General features: G+C 36.4%; 1 protein-coding gene across 4 annotated transcripts; it reads right to left on the bottom strand.

Annotated features, from left to right (window-relative positions):
- Positions 1-1,578: 1,578 nt before the first annotated feature.
- Positions 1,579-25,040, bottom strand: msrb3 (methionine sulfoxide reductase B3). 4 transcript variants are annotated; one of them, XM_030149433.1, is made up of 7 exons: positions 24,902-25,040; positions 17,291-17,441; positions 14,149-14,257; positions 12,232-12,309; positions 10,977-11,005; positions 7,814-7,911; positions 1,579-3,065 (listed from the first exon to the last, which is right to left on the bottom strand). In XM_030149433.1, exons 2-7 carry the CDS (start codon positions 17,364-17,366, stop codon positions 2,892-2,894), a joined length of 564 nt encoding a protein of 187 aa, XP_030005293.1. In that variant the 5' UTR covers positions 17,367-17,441; positions 24,902-25,040; the 3' UTR covers positions 1,579-2,891. The 4 variants fall into 4 exon arrangements, with proteins under 4 accessions (XP_030005293.1, XP_030005291.1, XP_030005292.1 ...); XM_030149431.1 differs by lacking the exon at positions 17,291-17,441 and adding an exon at positions 21,683-21,810 and having other exon boundaries at positions 24,902-25,033; XM_030149432.1 differs by lacking the exon at positions 17,291-17,441 and adding an exon at positions 21,683-21,801 and having other exon boundaries at positions 24,902-24,987.
- Positions 25,041-25,651: the final 611 nt, after the last annotated feature.

Raw genomic sequence — 25,651 nt, 5'->3', positions numbered from 1 at the left:
TGATATAGTAGGTTAAAGTGAAAAAAATAATAGGCAGATGATATAGACGAAGTTGTGCTGAAAAAAAAAAAAAGACACCAATCATGGGTATTGTAAATGTCTGTTTATATAGTAGAAAAAGGCAAAATCAAAAGTACTGAAAAATGGCCAAAATAGGCTCAGACCACTAAGGGTTAATATTTGAATGTTTCTGCCAACGGAAAGTACATTGTGCCAATTATTTTATTTGGTTGTTTTTTGTTTTGTTTTGTTTTTTTTTTCAAAATACAACTTGGTTAAATTATTTCAGTGTGCGTATAAGTACTTTTTTGAACATTTTGAGCACAATTTCAACAATACCGCAATAATAATGATAACCGTGATAATTCTGGCCACAATAACCGTGATATGAAATTTTCATATCATTACATCCCTAATACATATATACTTATATCTTGGTCAGGTCTCCCTCGAAAAAGAGATTTTATCTCAACGGACTTCCTGGTTAAATAAAGGTTAAATAAAAGATAAATAAATTACATTAATATATATTAAAGCTAAGTTCACACTGCAGGCAATTTGGCCCAAATCTGTGCTTTTCACCCATCTGTGAATCAGATCTGAGTGAACAGAACAAACCCCATTCTGATCAGAGCCACACTGACCCGTACACGGTCCTACAGCAGATACAGATCTGTGTCAGTGTGAGCTCTGTCTGAGTGTTCACATCAGACTACAGGCAGCTTTTTTGTAACTTGAAATGGAGATTTGTCAAAACTCTGCAGTAAAAGGAATCAGTCACATGGTATAAAGTTCTTCAAATGCAACATATGTATGAATGAAAAGTATCCAAAACATCAGACTTAATAGTAAAACATTGTTAGATTAATTTTATGTATGTAGTGAGTGTATTGGTACTTTTACTGAAGGGGCTGATCTGAACTCTTCTAATGCCACATCATATTTCACTTACTTCCAGATTCAACAACGTTTTAGGGGTTTTATTGCCTCATTTACCTGCTTCATACTCAGTACCACCCCCCTGTGGGAACTCAGTGGAACTGTTCAGTATGTTGCTATGCCTTGTTTCCAGTGTCGGATCCTCCTTTGTAATGAGATACAACAGGGTGTCCCATAAGTCTCCATACATAGGAAAAATAAACATTTCTTGACATAAACCATTTTTATTTATATAATATGCTCTATATGACTGCCATTTTGTCGGGAACACATTTCAATGCGTGTCTGCTGAAGAACTATGAAGAAGAAATGTAAAGAAATACATGTTTGAGCCATATATGTATGGAATGTATTATGTCTCCTATGTATGGAGACTTATGGGACACCCTGTAGTTGTGTATTTCAGCTATTTTATCCCCATGTTTCAACTGTGGGAAAAGAACAGACAAATAAAAAAAAAGTCACTTTCAGGTTGCGGATTTTTATTGTCAAAATACAAATTACTTGTACTTTAAATACAATTTGTAATACCAGTATTTTGTATTTTATTCATTGAGCTAGTATTGGCATGTTGTAACAAGGTGGTTTCTGATGTATTTGTGCCGATCTCTGGCCACAAAATGCAAACAGGTTTGTTTCCCTTGATTTGAGGATATTTTCACACAAAAATGGAACGTCACACAGTGTTTTTAGATATTTTAATCATCCATTAAATGTCTGAGTGCAAGCTGTGAACAAAAACTAAAACAAACAGAGTGCCCGGGCAGGCCGTGGGTGGGACATCGTCATCTGTCTCTACTGGTGGCAGTACTTGCATAGGTAATCTTAACCTTTCAGTATCAAATAGCACTTCAAAAATATACTGTATAATAACTGTTTAGAGTATAAAAAGTCCTAAATCATACACATACCTGTATGTTTGTGACTACACAGCACTTCAGTCGTGTTTAAATAAGCAGTAAATACAACCAAAAGACTTTAGAGGCAATACAACTATATGATAGTACTGTGTTTGTTACCATGACAGATAGAGTTGGATATTTTCTGTGAGGACACAACAGACGCAAAAAATAGAATTATAATATTTTGAGAAAAAGTCAGTTACAAGAGAAACATTTTCATCTCATTTGTATGAAATTTCTTTGTAAGAACTAATAAGTAATGATGCAATGAGACTGTAAACCTGTATTTACGGATGAATTTGGTACAACGGTTTATTAGGATAACTCCTTTTCTTTCTTTATCATAAAAACCTTTCCACGTAATCTCTTCTATCTTTTCATATTGTAATGATGTCTTCAAACACTAGATTTTTTTCAGGATTCTATATTCTTTCATATTTTCAATTGAGCAGTAAAATTGTATTTATTAAACACAAACAGCTGCTGATGCATTCGGGTCAGTTGGTAAATTTAACAACTCTTGCAACATACATAACTATTCTCTAAATTTTACAACTTCATTCTCCTAATATGACTTTTCTCAAAATATAGTAACTTTATTCTTGTCGTTTTCTTTTTCTGGAAAATGATTTTTTGTCCCTCGGTGTGGCCTAAATTCTCTATCATATGAAAGTATCCAGTAACACAGACTGGACTCAAATACTCCCGAGTCCATCTGAAAATAAACTCTCTGTAGATACTGTGAAACTACCAAGCCCATTACATGGTCGTCTTTCTCATAATTTGCCAAATCTGAGCAACAGAAGTAGTGACTAAAATATTATGAGCAGCAAATACAGAAATATTCGTTTAAGGCAGTCAGCTGATGGAGCGTGTGTTGCAGTTTTGACTGTGGCTACAGAATTTGTGGATTATTTGGTCTGTATAGTTGGCTTCCTTTCCATGTTTATACCAACTCTACTGGATCTTTCTTTTGTGAACCAAAGGTAAACCTCCTGAACAACATCTGTACACAATGCTCATCCTTCTTAAGCCTTTTCTTTTTTTCCCCTACAGCTCTGTCTTCTCCTCGGCGTCTTTGCTGCTGGCTGCTTCGCTCTGGGTCGTGGGGCTAGAGGAGGACGTGCCTTCAGGCTGGAAAGCCAACGAGGCCGAGTTAATGCAGTAGCGTTTTCCTGTGGGTCTGGGTCCGTCATCAAACAGGTGGCCCAGGTGAGCTCCGCACTGAAGGATTAGAAAGCAGCTATGAACGCAACTGAATGGACAGTAATAGTGTAGTGGTGGTACTTGGAACTAACAACAGCTTCAGATAAAGTACATGCTTTGGGATGTGTCTAAAAGAGGAACATGCAGGTTATCAGAGGGAGCTGATTGGTCTATTTGAGGAGCCATACTACGAGGGGCGACTGACAAGTTTTGAGCCCAACATGGAAAAGATTAAGATATGAAGACCAAATTTGGTCCATGAAATCTTTCACATATCTTAATCCTATCCACCACATTTCTTGGTCATAGCAATCTTTTTCCCTGTTTTACAGGTCCCTGAACTTTATGTATCACGAGTTTCCTGAAAAATGGACAAACTTGAGTATGGGGCTGATTTGTGACTATGGATGAGACTTGGGTCCATCACTATCGGCCTGAGACCAAGGAGCAGTCAAAACAATGGAAACATCCCATGTCACCAACCCCAAAGAAGGCAAAGGTCGTATGCGTACTTGATGACAGCCCGATACTCAAGTTTGTCCATTTTTCAGGAAACATTTGATACAGAAAGATCAGGGACCTGTAAAACAGGGAAAAAGATTGCTATGACCAAGAAATTTAGTGGATAGGATTAAGATATGTGAAAGATTTCATGGACCAAATTTGGTCTTCATATCTTAATCATTGGGCTCAAAACTTTTCAGTCGCCCCTCGTATTTAGAATAGGACTGGGCAATATATTGAGTGAGTTGATTAATCACAGTTTTGCTTTCTGAAAATCTTGAAAAATACCTGAACTGCAAAAATCGACATCATTCCTCTTGAGACTTTTCGTACGCAGCAAAACTCAAACTGCTTCTTGTAATTTATTAATTGTGAATGTGTTTCTCCATTATGAGGTTTTTTTTATACATAACATTCAGTTTAAGTAAGAAAGACAGGGCTCAAAATTAACTTTTTGACCTAGGAGCACTGTGCTCCTAACCCTAAAAAGTTAGGAGCACAGGCTAAAATCTAGGCGCACCACTATTATATAAAAAAATTGGAGAACAAGCAAAACTCTTGGCCATACCAAGTAATATTCCTATTAGGGCTGCACAATTTTGGCAAAAAAAAAAAAATCCCGATTTTTTCCTCTAAAAACTCGATTTTCGATTTTGATTTCGATTTTTGGGTAAAACTACAAAAGACAACAGAAGTCAGCATGTCGTTTTCGTGAGCAGCCCACAATGCAAGGCACTGCTCTGACCTCAAATCTGTGATGGTATCACGTGATGAACCCCCAGAAGTTTATTTTTTCTTAATTAAATCTTTATTGAATGAAATAGAGTATACAAACAATGTATGCAACAAGAAAATAACATAAGTTTGCCAGGGGGAATACACTATAATACAATGTCCAAATCAGAGCAAATACTTATGTTTTTTCTAGCCTTTTTGTTTCCAGATTTATCTAACAGCTTTAAATAAAGTTCAACATCTTTCAAAAAATAAATAATATTTGTTTTTGTATTACAGAACTTACATTTGTGAATGAAAAATTTAGCAAGTAAGAGGACTAAATTAATTATTTAATTTTTTTTTAATACATATATATATATATATATATATATGTGTGTGTGTGTGTGTGTGTGTGTGTGTGTGTGTGTGTTGTTGTTGTTTTTTAAATTTTTTTTTTTTTTTTTTTTTTTTTTCCTGGGTATCTGGGCCCACAGAAGTGATACCAATGTAAGTCAGTGACAGGCATCAGTCGTGCGTGCGTGCGTGGACCAGGTTAATATAAGTGATCCACATGCGGTTCTGTTTAAACTGAGGGATCCGTGCGTGGAATAGACTGACCCAGGACACACTGGAGGGATTCTATCCTGGAGCGGGTGGATGTGTGTGGGCACAGGGCTGTGTGGGCTCCTCTGCTGAGGCTGATGACCCCGAGACCCGGACCCGGATCAGAAGAAGACAGTACGGTACGGATCTGGGACAACGGAAGATGAGTGATCCGCATGCAGTTCTATTTCAGTTGCGGGATCCGTGCGTGAAGCCACACCTTACATTGCTATAAGTACTGCGGGCTCATGAACACATTTAAAGTCCGGCCATTGCACGGAGTTCTGTGACAGACCGCTGTCACTGATAGGAGGAGGAGCCTACGGGAGCCCGCAAGCGCACGGCCCGCAGGCACGAGAGAGATGAAATCGATTTTATAATTTCCCTTTTTTAAAAATCGTCCTAATTAAAAAATCCGATTTCGATTTAAAATCGATTAATCGTGCAGCCCTAATTCCTATATGTATTTAAGCAATGTTAACAACCTAGAATAAAGTATTTGAATAGAGTGTGAAAGAAAAAGCTTACATTGACACAGGTGCAAAACAATTGTCAATGTGTGGTATATACTTTAGTTGGTTCTTGGAGAAGAAAGACGAATCACACCATTATTTGCAACAACCAACTTTTTTATTTCATGGCCTAAAGGCCCTTAGTCACTGTGGTCTACACCACGCCTGAAGTCAAGTCTCCTTGACCTGGTGCCAGAGTGTAGGTACTTCCTGACCGCTGGCAGTGCATCGAAGTCATGCAGTGTTGGACCATCCGCAGAGATGCGCACGCAAGGGGGCGGGGACTAGATTTTCCGCTTCAGTCAGCGGGGCGTGGAGCTTGTTTATTTTCAGCTGACGAGTTACTTCTGCAGCCATTATTCTAGGCGCATGTATTAATTTTCGCTCATTTTTTTATTGGCGCACCATGCGATCGTAATCTCAAAAACAGTCGCACTACCGAAATTCTCAGGCGCATGCGACCGTAATTCAGTCGCAGTCACGAGCCCTGAAAGAGTATTTTTCTGTCAACTTTTGTCTTTTGTTCATGTAATCCAAAAACAGTTGATTAATGCCATGTTGCTTTTGTTTATGCCTGCTCTGTTGTGTTACCTATGGTGTATTTGCTGTTGCTCTCCCTGCTTTAGGTTTTCTAAGTATACATGTGGGAAGGCAGGAAGGTCACAGAGCACAGCCATACCGCCAAATAGAAATACTGCACGACAATTTTCATTGACAAAGTAATTTTTTGAGACTCAATGTGTAAAATTTAATGACAGGTTGCAGTTCATACATTTATTCATTGATTTTTTAAACCCATGGAAAACACATTGATTCAAACCCTAATTTTCACTGGTGAGGAACATAAAAAATAAAATAAAATAAAATAAAATAAAATAAAATAAAATAAAATAAAATAAAATAAAATAAAATAAAATAAATAAAATAAAATAAAATAAAATACAGAAAGAACATGAGGCATAAAGGAGTCAAAACATGAAGCAAGACATGGCGATAACAACTGGAACGAGTGGTGCCAGGCATAACAAACCCCGCCCCTTGTATTGTATCTTATTTTAGCATTGATCCAGCTGATGTCATCATGTCTATGCGTGTGCTGATGTCAGCATAGACATAGACAGCATAGACAAATTTCGGTCATTATAAGTAAATCGGGAAAAAAAGAATTTAAAAATTCATTAAAAATTTGAACTTTGACCTACTTTTCCCAAAATCTAATCAGATCTATTCTGGGTCACTGACAATCTATAAACCAAGTTTGGGATGAATTCAACCAATAGTTTTGCTGCTAAACTGTTAAACAAACAAACAAAGTGAACCAAAAACAATACCCCTTGCTTTATGGAACCAAAACAAAGACTTTAATGTTTGATGTTGAAAATAAAATTTTGCATTGAAAACACAATCTGAAAACTGAAAAAAGAAACATTAGCATTGAAAAACATGTAAAATAAATAAATAAATAAATAAAAATTGTAATGGCATCAAAACAGGTATTGGCATTAATAACGTTTCACTTAAGTTTAAAACACGGACATCAAATGTTATATTATTTCATTTTTATAAGTTTTTTTTTGTATTTTGATGTGTTTTTGAATGACAATCACATTATTTTTCTTTCATGTCAATGTTTTATCAATAACGGTTTATAATTTCGATGTTTCTTTTTTGATCACAGTTTGCTTTGACAAAAACACATCAAAATTAAAAAAAAATAAGAAAAAATAAATAATACAACATTTGATGTCTGTGTTTTAAACTTCAGCAAAATGTTATGAATGTCAATACCTGTTTTGATGCCATTACAATTTTTTACACGTTTTTCAATGCCAGTGTTTCTTTTTTCTGGATATGTTTTCAGTGCGAAATTTTACTTTCAGTATCACACATTAAAGTCCTCCTTTTGGCACCATATTGCCTCCCCATTGGGGAGCGGGGTGATAGTTACCACAGCTACAAAATGGTAAACTAAGGTGAAAACCTTAAAATTGTAAATCATCCATAAATTTGGGGAAAAAATTATTTTACTTTTTTGCCATATTGTTGAGCTCTAATCAAGGTCTTGTACACATGCAGTAATATTTCAATGTCAGTTCTATACTGGTCATTTTGGCTGCATCTGCCCCCTTTAAGGGTGTTACACTAATCTGACCTGTTGGACATGGGTGCACCAGTGGGACAGGAAGCTTTTACGTTCACAAATGTTTAAAACCATACTGCGTAGTTGTGATATCCTGAAAGTTAAGATTAATCTAAGTAATAACTCTGAGATTTCTGTCACATTCGCTGTGGGGGACGCTGACCTGGATGCTTCTCCTGAAACTTTTGAATTAGAATTTTAGTTTAATCTTTGCGTGGCATCCAGTTGTTGATGCCGTCTGTGGATCTGACATGATCAGAAGGTCGATGGTGTGTGGTCTGGTGTCCTACCTGGCTGCAGGTAGTCTCCACTCTGTGCATCCCATAGGAGAAGTCATCAGACAGAGTGATGGACTCTTCTTTTACCAGGTCATAAAAAGATGGCCAACCTGAAAACGTGGATGATGAGGGAAATTTAGCAGACACACACATATAATCTATAACAATTAAAGGCGTTATCACTAAAGCTGAATGTAAAAATAAAACCTTTAAGTTAAATAATAAATGTCTTCAATTTAGCTGCCAAATTTCACTCACGTATAGAAAAGTACTGTAATGCTTTTCAACAGAATTCAAAAATGTGTTGGAGAGTCATTTTTATAATCCCTAAATCATGAGTCTTGGTCTTTATTCATATCTTTGTATCTAATTCAACTGATTTTTTTTTTTTTTTTTTTTTTTTTTTTTTTACATTTTAAGTCATTTGTGATTTCCTCATCTTCTCCTTTAAACACAACATGACACCTGACTTATTCATTAATATCTTTTTCACATCTGTAAATTGCTTATGTTCATAGAAAGTTTTTTAAGGATCATGAAACGCCACCCTGATATCATACTTTAGAGATACTTTCTTGTAATTACATGAAAGTAACTTCACTACTGAGCAATATAAGGTGACTGCTGCAGACCGCTGACACCACATAAACATAGACCACAGTATTTGGTGTCTTCATTTTCAAAGAATCAGTATATAAAGTCCGTGAGAAACTACAATGTTATAATCCCTTCTGTCTTCTATAAAAACCAGTGCAGTATTTACTTTTAAAGCATTCTCATCGGGTCTGCTTTACTTTGTGTTTAGTGTAAAGCAGGAAATATTTCCAACTTAACACCCCTGACTAAAATGATGAAGAATGTGGAAGATGAGATCTAAGCCTTTCTTTCCACTAAAAGCTTTTCAGACGTCTTTAGGCAGTTTGATGTGTACGTGTGCATTTAAGAGCATATTGAAAACATGTGCTGCTGCTTTATCTCCATTTACATCAGTATTTTCTCAGCCGTGTATATGAACAGAGGGAGAATCACAGCATTCCTTTCCCTACTTTGGTCTTTTTTTTCCCCCTCATCATGTGATGTGAATTGTTTACTGGTGGTGGATCGTCTATAAATGGAATCAGTTGTCATCTGTTTTTTATTCAGATGTTGAAGGTGTTTGCCATTTTTATTTATAGTCATAACAGCTATCATTGTGCCTTTTAGTCTATTTTCTCCTATTTCTGAATTCAAGCACCTGACTTATTTTTAAACACCTTCCACAATAAAAAAAAACAAAAAAAAAACAATCTGTACAAAATGAGGATAAACACAAAGCATCTGAGGAGTTATCATAGACATGAACACTTTCAATTCCTTTAAGACAGGGATGTCAAACTCATTTTAGTTCAGGGGCCACATACAGCCTAATATGATATAAAGTGGGCCGGACCAGTAAAATAATATAAATAATAGGATAAGAACTTTCGAGTCAAAAAAAGTCAAATTCCACAATGAAAATGTTTACATCTATGAATTGTACTCGAACATAACATGAACAACCTGAAAATTCTTAAGAAAAATAAGTGCAATGTTAACAATATTACGACTTAGTTTATCATTTATACATGTGAATCACAACTTAGAGGTCACAGTGGATCTACAAATACCAAAAACATTTAATAACTGGCAGAAAATTATTGAAATTCCACATACTTCTCTTAAGAGATTTCAGGTTATTCACATTTTTAAATAAAAGGCTAGTCTGTAAATGTAAATATTCTTGTGTAATTTAACTTATTTTTTTTTTACACTAAAACAAAGAGAGAAATTAGCAGTTTTCATAATTTATAGGTTATTATGATAGTATTTTATTGGTCTGATTATTTTTGGATTGAACTGACCTAAAATGATTCCAACATCCTTGATTGTTAATATCTTCAGTGTAATTTTTTGCTTTTCACAAATTCATCCCAGGGACCGGATTTGGCCCCCGGGCCGCATGTTTGACACCTGTGCTTTAAGATTTTGGATTTTCTTGCATCAAATTCATCCCAGGGGCCGGATTTGGCCCCCGGGCCGCATGTTTGACACCTGTGCTTTAAGATTTTGGATTTTCTTGCATGAACTGCATGTTTGAGACCTCCCCAAAGTGGCTCAGTGATACTGAGGTCAGGAGACTGAGATGGACACTCCTTCATCTTCACTTTTTTCTGCTGTAGCCAATGACAGGTCGACTTGGCCTTGTGTTTTGGGTCATTGTCATGTTGGAACATCCAAGATCGACCCATGCACATTCTGTCAGGGTATGTAAACTTAAGAGCACAGCTGTAGCTCTGTGCAATGGAAATGTTCACCCTTATTCCAGCCCAGTACATCCAGTGACCCTGATTATTGCACATAACCAGGAAATGCTGAGGTACATATTAGATTGTAAATGTCTAGTTTGTACATCTGTTATGCATTAAGTACATATGACAGCTTTTTTATGTGAAGTTGTTTGTCACTGCCATCTAAACCAGAGCTCCCTGTAAGAGGAGAACCTGTATGTCAACATGACTTTCCTGGCTAAATAAAGGATAAATAAACAGAGAGTGCATTTAAGTCAATCATAAAAACAATAGTCATGTCTTAGCTTTCTAATTAGCCATGTGGTCATGCTGATATATGCAAATAACTCAGATTGAGTTCCGTTTCTTTTAAAGCAGCTGAACTGATTGAAAAACAGTTTGATAACATCAGAAAGAAACTCAAACACAATATTTTAAACAAAGTATTGAAATAACTACATTAAAGTTTAATTTATGCTTGAATTAACCAGGAACAAAAGTTAATTCCACATTTATTTAAGTCATTATCCATAGTAATATTATTGTGTCCCACTTAAATACAGTAAAAGTTGAGCTGTGAGTTAAAGGCATTACAATAATCATGTGTACCTAAGGAACTCCTTCTGGTAAAAACAAAAAACTAAATACAGACAAATGAACTCTGACCTCACCACTGTCAGCTTGTTTAAAGAGGACTGTGCCTACTGGGAAAGAAGTCAAACACATGGTATATTTCCAATCAAGGTGAATAAGTTTTATTTGCGTATGTATTTTGAGGTAAAAATCCATCAGCCTATAGTAATATTTTCTGTGTGTCACATCCACTGCCTCCTGGTTCATCAGTCAAACAGAAGAGAGGTTTGACCTACCTGATCCTGAGTCAAACTTAGTCCTGGAGCTACAAAGGAAGGGACAACAGACATTATAAACTGGTTTTGTTCAAATGTGCAACTGTCATATCAGCAACAACCCCCATAGCTCTACTACTTATATAAGACAGACAAACAATCAATCATTCATTCATTCATTCATTTATTTGTTTTGAGCAGAAGAAAAAACTCAAACATTTTTTGTGTTCAAGGAACTAATGGCAGAGCAAATACATTAATAAACTAGAAGCACTTGGAGAGCGCAGACCTCCGCCAAGGCTGATCAGTGGCCCCCCCTGTGGGCCCCCCCACCCCCGATCACCACCAAAATGTAATCATTTCTTCCTTATCCCATTTCCAACAAACCCTGAAAATTTCATCCAAATCTGTCCATAACTTTTTGAGTTATGTTGCACACTAACGATCAGTGGACCCCCCCGTGGGCCCCCCCACCCCCGATCACCACCAAAATTTAATCATTTCTTCCTTATCCCATTTCCAACAAACCCTGAAAATTTCATCCAAATCTGTCCATAACTTTTTGAGTTATGTTGCACACTAACGGACAGACAAACAAACAAACAGACAGACAAACAAACAAACAAACCCTGGCAAAAACATAACCTCCTTGGCGGAGGTAATAAAGGTGATCAAGACAAAATAGCAATTGCCATGTACACTAGTAATAACAAAAAACTTATTAAATCCCACCCCCATCTCACACTTATACAACATTACACATTACTTTTGCTTCCTTAATAATATAATAACATCTGTTTAAAGTTAAGACCCCGCCTTCACCCCTATGTAGCTGGGATAGGCTCCAAGCGACCCCCGTGACCCTAGTGAGGATAAAGCGGGTTCAGAAAATGAATGAATGAATGAATGTTTAAAGTCCTAATAATGTAAATAAAAGACAGAAAACAGATTAGGAAAACTGATGTATTTTACACATAGTAGCTATCTAAATGATAGTCTGCATAACTTATAACACAATATATTTCAACAATGATCACATACCAACAATGGTAATGGAAGTGACACATACCAACATGGTAAACAACAACAAGCAAATACCAACAAAGGTAAGAAAGAGCCAAGGATGGAATGGCCCAGCAATTAACAATAAGTCTTGCCCTCCCTGTGCTGTGACCAGACCATCCGCTTGTAAAGCACTTTAAAACTGTGGATATTTTGGCATTGCTTGTGGTGAAGACATTAGCATGTTACTAACTTTAACCAGCAGAGACTGTACCTGAATAACGGTGTTCCACAGACGACACAGGTGTAGGTGCCGTCATCTTTATTATGTGTCAACTCTCCAGTGAAGGCACTGTGGAGGAATGATGCATTAGACCAACAATGAACAAATGAGCTAATAACAAAGACCAAGACCATGGTGAAGTTAGAGTGTCTATTTGTCTATTTTTCATCTTTAATGTAATTTTCTTTTTTTTTTATGTCATTATATGTATTTTATTTTTTGGAACATTCTAAAACGCTCAACGAAAGAAAAAGCTTAACGTAGCTTAATGCCTGAGAACAGTGATCAATCATCACCAAAGTTCGTGTGGACATCTCTAGTCATGCCCACTTCCACCTCTGCAAAATCACACAACCCTAATTTTATGGATGTTGTCCATGTTACACCTTTTCCTCTCCATAGGCGCACATTATAGAGAAAAAGCCTAACATCTATTTTTAATCTTTTATGTAATTTTCATTTTTTTTTAATGTCATTATGTGTAATTTATATTTTGGGACATTCTAAAATGCTTAAAGTAAAAAAAAAAAGAAGCTTAATGTAGCTTAATGTCTGAAAACAGCGATCAATCATCACCAAATTATTCATGGACATCTCTATTCATGTCCACTTTCACCTCTCCAAAAGTCTAAACGAAAACCCCAATATTTTGGATGCTGTCCATGTTAAGCCTTCTTCTCTCCATTGGCGCAAATTCAAAAAATTAAATAAAAAATTGGCATAGTTAAATCTTAGAGTATTGTTTTTTTTTTCATTTATTCATTCATTCATCTTCAGAACTGCTTTATCTGCGAGAGGGTCATGGGGGTGCTGGAGCCTATCCCAGAATTATAGATGTCCATGCATAATTTGGCGATGATCGACAGCACTTTTCAGACATTAAGCTACATTAAAAAGGATCATATTTTGCTAAACCCACTTTTAGTCTTTGGTATATTTATTTGTGTATTTGGACCTTACTAGTTCAAAAAGTTTGAATTTGAACCCTCCAGATGCTTCAAAGCTATCTTTATATTCACTACAACCCGTTTTAATTGCTGCTTAATTTGTTACGTTTTATAACTAGTTACATCACGACATTTGCACATATAAGGTCAAGACTTCCGAAAAACATTTCTCCGAGTACACCATAACAGTTTGTCAGCAGCAGCGGTTGTAGTCCATATTGAAAATATGTCCAAACTTCGAGCCGATTACCTAAAATGTTCTGTTGTTGGTTGAACAGGACAGACCAGCACAGCCAACAATCTGGAGGGGATGGGGCCTGAAGTGGCTCATGTGCATTTAAAGGGCCAGCGCTCAAAACAACCTTTCTGGTGTCATTACTTAGAAATAGGGTTGAAGATGGACCTGTGGAGTTGAATTAATGAAGAATTCAGATCCAAGCATAGCATTTACAGTTTATGTACACCACAGGGAAATGTTTTAAAATGCATAATTCCATTTTAAAAAAAGCCAAATATCACTCTTTTAACCTTTTTCTCTATAATGTGCTCCTATGGAGAGGAGAAAGCTTAACGTGGACAGCATCTGTAATTTGGGGGTTTTTGGAGAGGTGAAAGTGCACATGATTAGAGATGTTGACGCATAATTTAGTGATGGCTGATCGCTATTTTCAGACATTAAGCTATGTTAAGCGTTTAAGAATGTCCCTATTTTTTGCATGTTCTATACTGTTTTCACCTTAAACATTGCTTGCATCTTTCTGTGTCTTTTGTCACTTCTTCCTCATTATATTTGTTGTGGGTGAGATGCACCTATGGATATACCAAGGGATAATAATATATAATGTAATTTCATTTTATTGTGGCTTGTGCTGTACCATCATTTTTACACTCTGTCTATGACTTGTAAAGCGTTTTGAATTGCACTGATTGGTCTGGAAGATGCCGGATAAATAAAGTTTACCTTTCAGTTCCACGTTCCTGCGTCACATGATACTGCATCGGTGTGAGCCTTTTCTTCAGCTCCTCCTGAGAGAAGCTCACCGGCCATGTCTTCTTTGTACGACGTGCACCTGAGAGGAAAAACCATATTCGTATTAGGTAAAAAAACAAAAACAAAAGAGCTGTGTGTCACAGCACTAGCACAGCACAATGCCTGGATTAGTCTTACAGCATGAGAAATGAAAATAAAACTTTTCCTCTGTCTCCACTTCAAGCTCAGGCATGAAATAAATAAGGAAAGTGACCCTACAGCAAAAATAAGGAGTAAAGAGGAGACATTGGACTGTGATACACCAGGTTATTTTGGTTTGTTTTAAAAAGACTGGATTTTAAGGATTTTATTTTTTTTTTTTTACATTATGCTTACATGCCAAACATTCCTTAGATAACACACACACAGGTTGCGGCTGAATTTCCCCTTAATCCCCCCTTATGGTAAAAACTATTTTATGGTGAAAAAAGAAGATCAAAAAGAAATTTCCCCAGCATCTCCCACGACTATAGTACATTATACAGACCATGTGACTTATCAGCAGTTCTCTGGACCTATGAGAAGTAAAACCCTTGAAAATTTAAGTGTATATTAGTTCAACAAAAACAAAACCACTCGGCACATACAAGCTCAAGCCAGGCCACTGTAATATTCTGTGAGCAAATTAAATTTCAGCTGTGTGACAGCGGCAGGCAGATGGTGAACCTAAAGGTGACGTGAGGTTTTAGAAAGAGGGTGGTGCAAGACTAGCAACACAAAAACATGTGCGTGAACTGCAGAAGACTACAAACCAGTGAAAACAAAGGATCTTTAACTTTTTAACATCCACCTGTTCTGTGAAAACCAATGAAAATTTAGGGTTAAGCTTAAAATAGAACAACATTTTAGGAATGCATGAAACTTGAGGATCCTTAAGTGATTAAAATAGTTTGCCCGGTGTCAAAGCTGATGTTTTTTTTTTTTTTTTTTATTTCTCTACTTTGTTGATTTGCATGTTGATTTGTCGGTAACCAATAGCAAGCTAACAATAGGCTAAACTCACAGTTAACATCAATGAATTAAACTTGAATAAACTACTGTTTAGTTCCACACTTAGATACGCATTAAAAGGCCACATGCAAGACACTTGGTATCATATTTAGCATAATCTATTTTCAGTACTAGGCTAATGGCAGCCAAAAAGGTGAATACTGGTGCGCAGTGAGGTTCAACTGATAGACCAGTGCATATTTAATTCATCGAGTATGTGTTTAGTTTGTGCCTGTGTCTAAGCGGCTAAAACCCAATGTAAATTACATCCTTCAAAAAACGGCTTCAACAAACAACACTGACTCTAAAGATTCACCAGTGATCTGAGGTACATTCAGGAGGTTAAATAATACCTTTGTTTAGATTGTGAGGTGCCTCAGTATGTCCAACAATTAAAACTGTGTTAAACATGACTGTAAAAATTCCGCTGTATATTATTAAGTCTACTGCTAAGTTGCCTACTGTGGAGCTTTTTTGTACTTTTAACTATATAGTGAGATCACATCTAATAACAGTGCAATAACAGTTCTGGGGCCTATGGGCTACATAATGTTAGATACAGACACCACAATATATCTCTATGTATCAGTATCTGGACACAGTGCAGCTGTACTGAGCTACCTGGATGATTTTGCTGAGAAAAACCCAAAACATTTCCAACAGCCTATGTATCACATTTAGGGGACCTCTAAACTCTATCTGTTGTGGATATAAAACAATATTGTAAATAGATGTTTATAATAGATGCACTAGCACAGACATTTTTTGCTACCTGATAAAAAAGTCCAATGAGGAACAAATCAATGAAGAGATGCAAAAGGTTGGGAACCTGTGGGGCAGGTGACTGGGGGGCATAGCTGTATTCCAATGGTTCTCTTGAATGGATCCTCCCCCATGACGGACTAATAAAGGCATTTCTTCTTCTTAGAATGTTCTTGTTAAACCACATTAACCCTCAATGTGGTGTGTTTACACAGACTTGAGTATCCTGGTTAAACTGAACCAAAGAAATGCACAGGTCAACTGCACCGTCACTCATTGGTTTCTGGACCGCTATTATGAACATTTTGGCCTTCATCATCTTGTTTTTCATAGGGTCATGAGTGACCCTGTTTGGATAACAGAGTGGAGTTGGAAAACCATAAGGGGTAATGGGCACACTAATTCTAAACTCTGACTTCATTTTTTCAAAGTGTAACATTTTATTCACACCTATGGTCAAGTTGTCTGTTTTTACTCAGAAACTTGTGTGAACAGGGGCACGTCAAGTCCAACACAGCAGGCAGCAAACTGTCAAAGTATACACCGTAAGCTCTCCATTATCTCTAAAATCTTAGAGAATAGAACAATAAATTACAAATTGACCACCAGTACAACTATTAGAGTGTCTGAATAAGCTGAATGAGACCAGAATATAAAATACCAGTATTTCAAAAGAAGTTCAATGTAAGGATATGGGAGACAAGATTATTAGACCCAGCATCTAGTGGCTATCTGTGGTATAACACGTGAAGATACTTCTGCATTGGCATCAGTCTCGAGTAATGCTAAGGTTTGATATTTGATATTTACACGTGTTTGTGTGCTTATGTGAAATTTGTGTGGTAAGCCAGTCATTTGATGACAATAGCAGACCCCATTTTGAGGGAATGGTAGCTACTGTTACTGCTGTAGATGAGCAGAAGAGATGCAGTGAACAGCTTAGGCGCAACTGAACCCACTACACATAAAAATTGGTGTACGGGTAGTTATCAAGGATGTAAGCAACGGAGGCAGTCGTTACCATAGAAATAGAGTTAGTTAGCAGCAACAAATGACCAACTCCCTGCATAAAACACACTAACACAACCTTCATTAAGCACTTAAGCATGTGCAAATCTTTGATACTGAAGTATTATTTGGTGCTAAATATTGATCTGCCTTCCCTACAAAGACTGATCAAATGCTACAAGATAAGTGCAAGCTGCTGACAGGACTTCAACACACAAAGATTGGGACAGTAAAGACATGCTGACACACCAGCCAGGTGTTAAGGCTTTATAGAGGCAGAGCACAGCAGGCACACAGCACCCAGTCAGTGGACCTGAGGGAAGACTGCAGGACCTCAGAGCCACAGGCTGACTCTTGGTTATGAGATGCAGCAGATTGAAGCCCGACATGGCTGCTGAAGAGAGGTACTCCACCCCACCACTAGAACCATACACCCCTCAGCAGGACAACAACCACGGACTGGGCTGGATGGAAGGGAGCAGACAGAAGAAGAGACAACACAGGTCAAGATACTGAACAGCATTCATTAGTAACCGGATGAGGAATGAGAAGGATGATCATCAGGGTCTGTTGTGATTCCATTGTGGATGCAGAGCTTGAAAAACACTGGTTAATAGACAACAAGGAACATGGACACACACATAGAAGATGTTTCACTGCTTTAGCATTACACATGGGTTGTGCATTATTAAATATACAAATTTAATGTCACGCTGGAATGGAAATGTCCTCTATTTTTTCAGTAAGTCAGTAACACAAATGTACTTTTATTTATAAAAAAGAAAAGCGAATAAAGAAACATGTCTGTCTAGTATCCAACAATACTAATATTTGTTCATTGTGAAATGCAGAATCCTTCACATCAACTGGTACACAACAGCCAAACGTCAAGTTAAAACTGAATTAACCTATAATTAACATTATACTGTCTTTGGTATCAATTGTGGACTAAAGTTTGAATAAACTATCAGGTTTCTACTGATCAAATTAATGCTACATTGTGAAGGTACCTCTGATATACATATTGTAGCCATTTCTGTTGATGTTTCTCTGCTAATTCAAAACTATTACTTGAGAATCATGCAATTATTTCCTTTGGATATCATACCACAGAGTGAAGTTTGACAGCCAAGTGACAATAAACACATTTTAGTTGAACATAATATATCAAATTCAGCAAGACAGATGAAACCATAAGATTATAGTTTTAAACATTTCAGTCCACAGAGGAATAGCAGAAGGGAGAGAAAGACAGACATTTGCATGCAACAAATATACCCACGCACCCCCCCCCCCCCCAAAAAAAAAAACAGAAAATAAAAAAGAGAACACATAAAGTGGAGGAACATTTTGGTTCATAAAAGGAGCCTTCAAACCATGAGTCACTGAGCTGCCTCCAGATTTTTAGATATACTTTGCAAGAAACTCTGAAGTAGATGGATAAGAAATATGATACAAACACACATAATCACACATAATATGTTTCTCTTTTTTTTTTTGTTAAAAGTTGCGATTTGACACTGGCAAACATTCAGCAACTCCAAAAAATCAGCGTAAATTAATTCTAAAACATTAAGCAATAAGAGATAGATGTTTACACAACCTTCCCATCTGCAAGAGTGCAGGCTAGATTTCACATATAAACTCCAGACTATCTCCCTAGATTCAAGGCAACGGAATATAAATATTTCAGAAAGCAGAGTCAGTTAAACCTGTCTGCCAGATTCATTTTTCTGCCTTGTATGTTATTCAGTTAAAGCAATGAAGCAAAAAATGTAAATAGGCTATATATCCAAACGAGGCTTACACTACCAGGGGCCGACTGCAAGGGTATATCCCCGAAATCCCCCTGATCCTCTGCTATATATAAATCTATCCACGATAATTGTTAAACAATCGATATGAACTCAATTTGAGCTACATCGACCTGATAGTGGCAGAATAATGGTCAGAGAACCAATTTTTCCGCGCAAAACTCCATCTAGTGAATGAAAATAACACTATACGAACTCTGGATGGACATTTGTAAGACATTTGTAATATGAACCAAATTTTGTCTCAATCAGCCTATTGTCGCTTGATTTATGTCCAAAAAACTGATTTTCAACTAATGCTGTCCCATTTGGATGACTTATAAGTTATAATACTCATAGAGAAGCTGAAATTGATAGGGTTCTTCCACTAGGGGTCCCCTGTGTTGGTTATCAAGGGAGAAGAATTCCAACCAAATCTGTCCCAGTTATCCATTCGGGGTAAAACCATTATATTCCTGAAACTAGATTTTGGGGATATAATAATAATTATTCATCTGACACAATACATCCCTATTTCTCTAATATTAGACAGATACTTCTACATTACCAAAGTATGTGGACACCTGAGCTAGTGTTTCCAAATCCAGCAGCATCATTTGGTTCTGACACAAAGCACAAAAGCAGACCACATCAGATATATGAACAGGGTTTTTGCTCTTTATCCAAATAAAAATTGCAGACTTTTTCAAAACTGCTATTTTTTTCCCCCAAGACCGTGACTTTATGTACTTTTATACTTGCATGCCTACTTTCTTGGTTGAGACTGTACCCATTGTATGTAGTCGGAAAGTTCATTTTAATGAATGTATGAATGACTGAATGCATAATTTGCAGAAAATTATGTTTTACTGAGAGAAACGTTTTCAAAACATATGAAAATCACAAAAGTGCATGGATATCACACAAACAAGTTTCCCTAGGATCAATCCAGTACCGACTGGTTAGTGAAATCATAACAAGTTTTTTATATGCCTTCCTCATGTATTTCTTATCTTTTGATTAGATTATGAACCTTTGAGCATACTTTAAAATTTGACCATGAGAGAAACTTTTTTCCATACTTAATGAAGACTTTCACCCAAAATTCCAGACTTTTTAAGATCTGGAAAACAGCATTTCAAAATTCCATACTTTTTAAGACTTTCAAGACCTGCGCTGCATCCTGTATGGAGTTATCTGGAGTTATTATTCCATCTGATTCAAAATCAGTGACATAAATTAGTGTTTTCACAATAATATATTCTATTCAAAATGTGTATCACTGTTGTGTCTTTAGTTTAATTAATATGTTAAGTTATAAATCTGTGTCCATATAACTTTGGATCAAGTTACAACACAATATTACATGCAAAAAATAGTATGGTCCTTTGAAAAAAAAAAAGTTGGCAGCGACATTACAGTTACATGCATTGACTTAGATAGTATGCTCCATTTGAACTGGAAAGTTACAGCTCCCAGTTGGAAGTTTGGACTGGAATGCCACCTGAAGTTGCATTTCTAACACAATAAATCAGAATAACTTCACCTGCATGGATTAAGATGGCTCCTCTGTGGATTAACATTAGCGAAAGGTGAAAAAAAATAGACCACAATAAACAGGGACAGCTCTAGTAGTAGTAGTCTAATACTACTGACATTATTTAATCATAAGGTTTAGTACAGTTTGGGGTTTTTCATTATGTATGCCTCAGTCATTTATTATATGTATCAAATTTAAATAGCCTACTGTGTGATTTTTTTTTAGTAAAAGAGAGTGTCAGCAGTTAAACCTACAAGTTACTTCTGCTTACATGGTGATGTTACTAATGTTGATCATTGGCATTTAATATTATAAAATTGCCTGCAAAATACATTTAGCTTGAAATGGATGAAGGTTATCTTTATTTGCATTCCTATGATGGCATTCAATGGTATAAGACATTTTTATTCCAAATCCTCAAACTTGGCCCATTTGCCTCCACTGCTTCTGCAGTTGTTCTGCCAAGGCGTTGCTATATCTACAATTATTATATTTGCACAATATGTTTGTCCTGTGTATGGTCAGTAATGCTAAATGTAATAATGACTGTTGAAAAGGAATCATGAGCACAACTGTCTTTAATATCCACGTTATTAACTCAACTTTAGATATATAGTATAGTAATTCATGAGCCAAAATTGCATTTAAGCAGTGCCAGTATGTAGTGGATATTGATTATTTTCCAGAGAAATGATGATTTTTAAGCCTCTGGTATGAGAGTACTGTTCCACTAACTTGGTCCATGAAATGGTTTCAGCACTTGTATCTTATTTGAGTCACTTTAAATTAATAAGACACACAGTAATGTCTATGGACATGTCACTATGTTTATTTCTTTAAAATACTATTCAATGAATTGTCACTTGTCAACTTTCTGACTTGTGTAAGAAAACTTGTCAACTTGTGATGTCATTACTAGCTTTAACTTCCCAGTTAAACGGCCTAGTCCACAAAACATGGGCATTTTCAGAAAAATAGGTTTTTCAGTGTGCTTTGACCTTTTGTCTACACACAGATGCAGTTTTAGATAAGTGAAAATGACCTTTTGGTCATTATTCTCCATCCTGGGTAAAGAAGATATTTAAAAACTCAACATGCAGCGTTACCATGTGGGGTTTTGGTTTGTAACATCAGAGTGTGTGTTATTATCTTCTTAGACATCACAACGCACAACAAGCTAACATGGTTTGAGCATTAGGGTGATCACCTGCTGGATTACTATGATCTTGACAAAGGCTTCAATTATGTGTTTTGAATTTCATATGGAGTGGATTTCTAATTTTTCTTTTTTTTTAGATCAAAAGGGAAAAAAATATTTTTTAAAAATGCCCATGTATGTGTGGTACAGTTTAATGCTGTTAGGTTACTCTACCTAGCAGTGCAGCAGGCAGTGCAGTACGGCAGACTGAGCTGCTGCCTTGCCCAATGGCATGACGGAGGGCCATGCAGAGCCCATGTCTGAGGAGGACAGCCATAAGACACACAGTCACACTGAAGAGACTGAGAAAGAAAGAGACAAGGAGGAAGATAGTGGGATTATTATAGAGTCACAAACATCCAGTGGGGTGTGACTGAGCTTGTGTTTCATTGCAGTTTATACAAAATATACACTGTCCCATTTCCTTCTTAGGATACAACATGTAGACACTAGGAAAGGGCATTTATAATAATAGCAACAACAGGACAGAAATGTTGCTTGTTGCTCCAGTTATATGCCAGCTTTCTTTCAAGTGCTGGTTCACATTAAGTAAGTGTCTTTGCTATGAAATAATGAAATGGCTAATGATTAAAATAGCTAGCATTAACCAATAACAACCAACAAACAGACAAAGTAGGACAAAGCCTCATTAGTAGGTGAAAGTTAGACAACCTTACCCTACATCTAGTACAAAATACCTACAGTGACATCCAAATGTGAAGCCATCAACTGCAATGATATCATGTTTCTCACACACAGACATTACTTAGCAAAGCAAAGCAGGTATATTAAGGGCAGCCAAAGTACACTATAAAACAGGGGTGTTAGGTAATGTGACATGTCTTAACACAATCTGAGTTGTTGCAATGAATCAGAAATATTGTGGGGACAGTGGCTTCCTCTTAACAGAAATAGTGTAGCAAAGTGGATCTTTTAGTCCCCAAGTTAGTTTGCAAGCTGAGCAGAATTTCATTCAGGTCTCTACTAACAAGCTAAAACTAGTAAACATATCTAGCCTTTTCTATAGTCTCATTATTAATTCATATAAGGTCTCAGGTGTTAAATGCAATTGTAAAACCTTATTAATTATGGAAAACCTGCATTGTTTACATTCTGTATTTAGGTTGTTCTCTCATCTGTTACTGGTACTTTAGTCCAAAGTGACACACACTGTAAATTCAGGGTTTCTCAAGTTTACAGACCTGTTACCCATACCATAAGCTGACTTTTATTAATATCACAATACCTTTGTGTTTGTGGTACACTCAGAATACAGCACACCCTGTGCTACTACCATATCTGTTTTGTTAACTGAAAGTAGAAACACCAATATTTTTTTGGGTTGTTGCAGTTAAATATTTTTCTAGTTCCACATTTCTCACTTTGTTGCTTCTGTTTACCCCTGTGCCACTCTGCAGCCTTTAGCTCTGCAGAATGAAGTCAGCAAAACCACTCCATACCAAACAATGTGCTGCAGTGTCAGACACAACAGCAGCAAAGCAGCCAGGAGAGTTAAATCACTGAATAACAATGACAGCAAACACATGAAAACAGTGTTACAGTTCAGATATTTCCATTTCATGGTTCTCATTACGAAGTGTTAGAGTCACACTGAGGAGAAAAAGTCTCATAGTTATAGAAAAAGTCATAACATAAAAAGAATAAAATTATATAAAGTCATAACATCTATAGAGTTTTATAGAGTATAGAGTTTAAAGAGTTTTGACATTTCAAGAAAACTCTTAAGTTATAATTTCGAGACCTAATAGTTTGGGAAAAAAGTCACAATATAAGCAGACTAAAATTATTATTTCATCATAACATTTTATCTATTTACTTAGAGGTATATTTATTTTTTAATGACATAACTGTAAACTACACAAACAACATGATGATGAGCCTGACGTATTTGATTCGGCTGGGAATCAAAACAATTGTATTAATAATATTCTAACTTTCCTCTTGAAATATCATGTTTTTTCCATTAATTGAGGTCTTATTACGCCATTGTACTATACAAAGTGCTGTGTAAAGAGTAATGCAGACACTTGACAGTCCATCAGTAGAACAAATGATTGTCACAACCAGGTCAAAATATGCTTGCTTTTTTACACGTAACTCTACATAAAGCTGCTGTGTCTCCAGCTGCCACTAGGTGTCAGTCACAGGCTGCAGCTTAACATTGACAACACGATATATAGAATGATCTTGACACAGAAAGATCCAGTGTTATTGACATTTTCACAGTTTTCAACCATTATCCATTCCATTTTTGAAGAAAAAAAAAAAAAGAAAAAGAAAAGCTGTCATCACTTAGTGTACATCTATTGAAAACTTAATTCTTATTCATAGCATCACTTCTATCAGACATAAGTACACAACTTCTTCCAATAACATGTTACATTTTATTTTATTTATTTATTTATTTGGGGGGGGGGGGGGGGGGGGGGGGGGGGGCAGTGAAATCTTCTTTTTTGGTGTTTTTACAAACAAAATAAAGGTCTCCAAATCTAAAACTGTGTTAAAGTGTGTATGTGTCTCCTCTCTAAAATACACCTTACAATAAACCTTGTACAGTTTTAAAAATAGTTCAGACAGTATTCAGCCTTTACCTAAATCGCCGACTAGGCTTTCACAAAAATACAAGGAGGGTAAAAACAAAATCTGTCTCAGCACTTGAGTTTCGCTTTAGATGCTGAATTGTGAGATGACTTCAGCCTCTTTCCACTGGGAACAATCTACAACCATTAATCAGGGAAAAGTCATTTAATTCGTTTTGATGCTAGTGACATTAATTTGGCTTAGGTGCTGCTCATAAGGACTTGAGTATCCCCCTCAGCCCAAAAAAGCAAAAAAAAAAAAAAAAAAAATGAATCATACGAATGAATAATGACAGTAATAATAGTGATAATCATAACTTTTTGGTTTAGTTTTGTCTATTTTTCCTCCATACTTCGACATGCTGAAACACGGTATTGGTGATGCTTGGACGTCCTAACATAGAGATTCATTTTGGTCACATCTCTGTAAAATGTTAGCTACATAGTTTGTTAGCTTGTTGTTGCTGTTGTTGTTAGCATAGCCACCGACTTACGATCTGACGTAACAGAGGTGACAGTTATTTAAAAAAAAAAAATAAAAAAAATACATAGGGAAACAAACTTTCCAGAACACCAACTGTAAGTCTGTCTGCCTTCAATTCCAGCACAAAAAAAACCTAAACATTTCGTTACATAACGAAGCTTCTGCCTCCTTTCCTCAGATGTTCCAGAGCTTTCTGCTGTTATTTCACGGTTATGTTGCTACTTGTTTAACACAGAAAAGACCTGTGACACTGTATCGGTCTGTTACACCAAAAGCACAGGCTAAAAATACACTGACAGACTGACGTACCGGAGACGGACAGCAACAGGAGGGCGACGCCGACCGAGAAGACCCAGGCGGAAGGCGAGAATGGACCGGTGTGAGGTGTGCCCATCAGCCGGACACAGGGACACTGTGAACGGGTCGACTGACAGCCACACGGCCGATACACATCACCTATTATGGACAGGACCCCTAGCACGTACAGCTTCCGCTCCGGAGGCACGTAACAGGCACCGGACGGAATGACGCAACCGGAAACAGAAGACGATAATAATAATAATAATAATAATAATAATAATAATAATAATAATAATAATAATAATGCAACTACTAAAATTAACCTTCCGGTATCCCGTCCAGCAAGGCCCTTACTAAGCACCAAGTGTGCCATTTTGGCACACTTGTGGAAAAATGTCAAAAAAAATTTCATATAGTTTGTTTTTAATTCTTTTACACTTTTTATCTGTTTCATCCACTTGAGCCGTAAATAAAAATACCAAATACTCAATAACTGTCACATTTTTAACCCTTTAAATGCTGTGTTTGTAATGTAAACAAACCATTTTTTTGGATGCAAAAACACACAAAATATTTTTTTTCAATATACTGCATAAAAATTGGATTACATATTATTTGATTTTTGCAGCCTGGCATATGTCAATAATTAACTCCAACATTGGTTTATTTGCATTATTATTTTTGGCGCTAGGTCAAATGTTCAAAAACACTAGCATCTGTCACCAAGTGGGCCAAAATGGCACACCTATAAATCAAACT

The sequence above is a fragment of the Sphaeramia orbicularis genome, chromosome 12, assembly GCF_902148855.1.
Source record: "Sphaeramia orbicularis chromosome 12, fSphaOr1.1, whole genome shotgun sequence".
NCBI classification, from domain to species: Eukaryota; Metazoa; Chordata; class Actinopteri; order Kurtiformes; family Apogonidae; genus Sphaeramia; species Sphaeramia orbicularis.
Note: the sequence above shows the minus strand (reverse complement) of the source record. Positions and strands in the feature narration are given on the sequence as shown.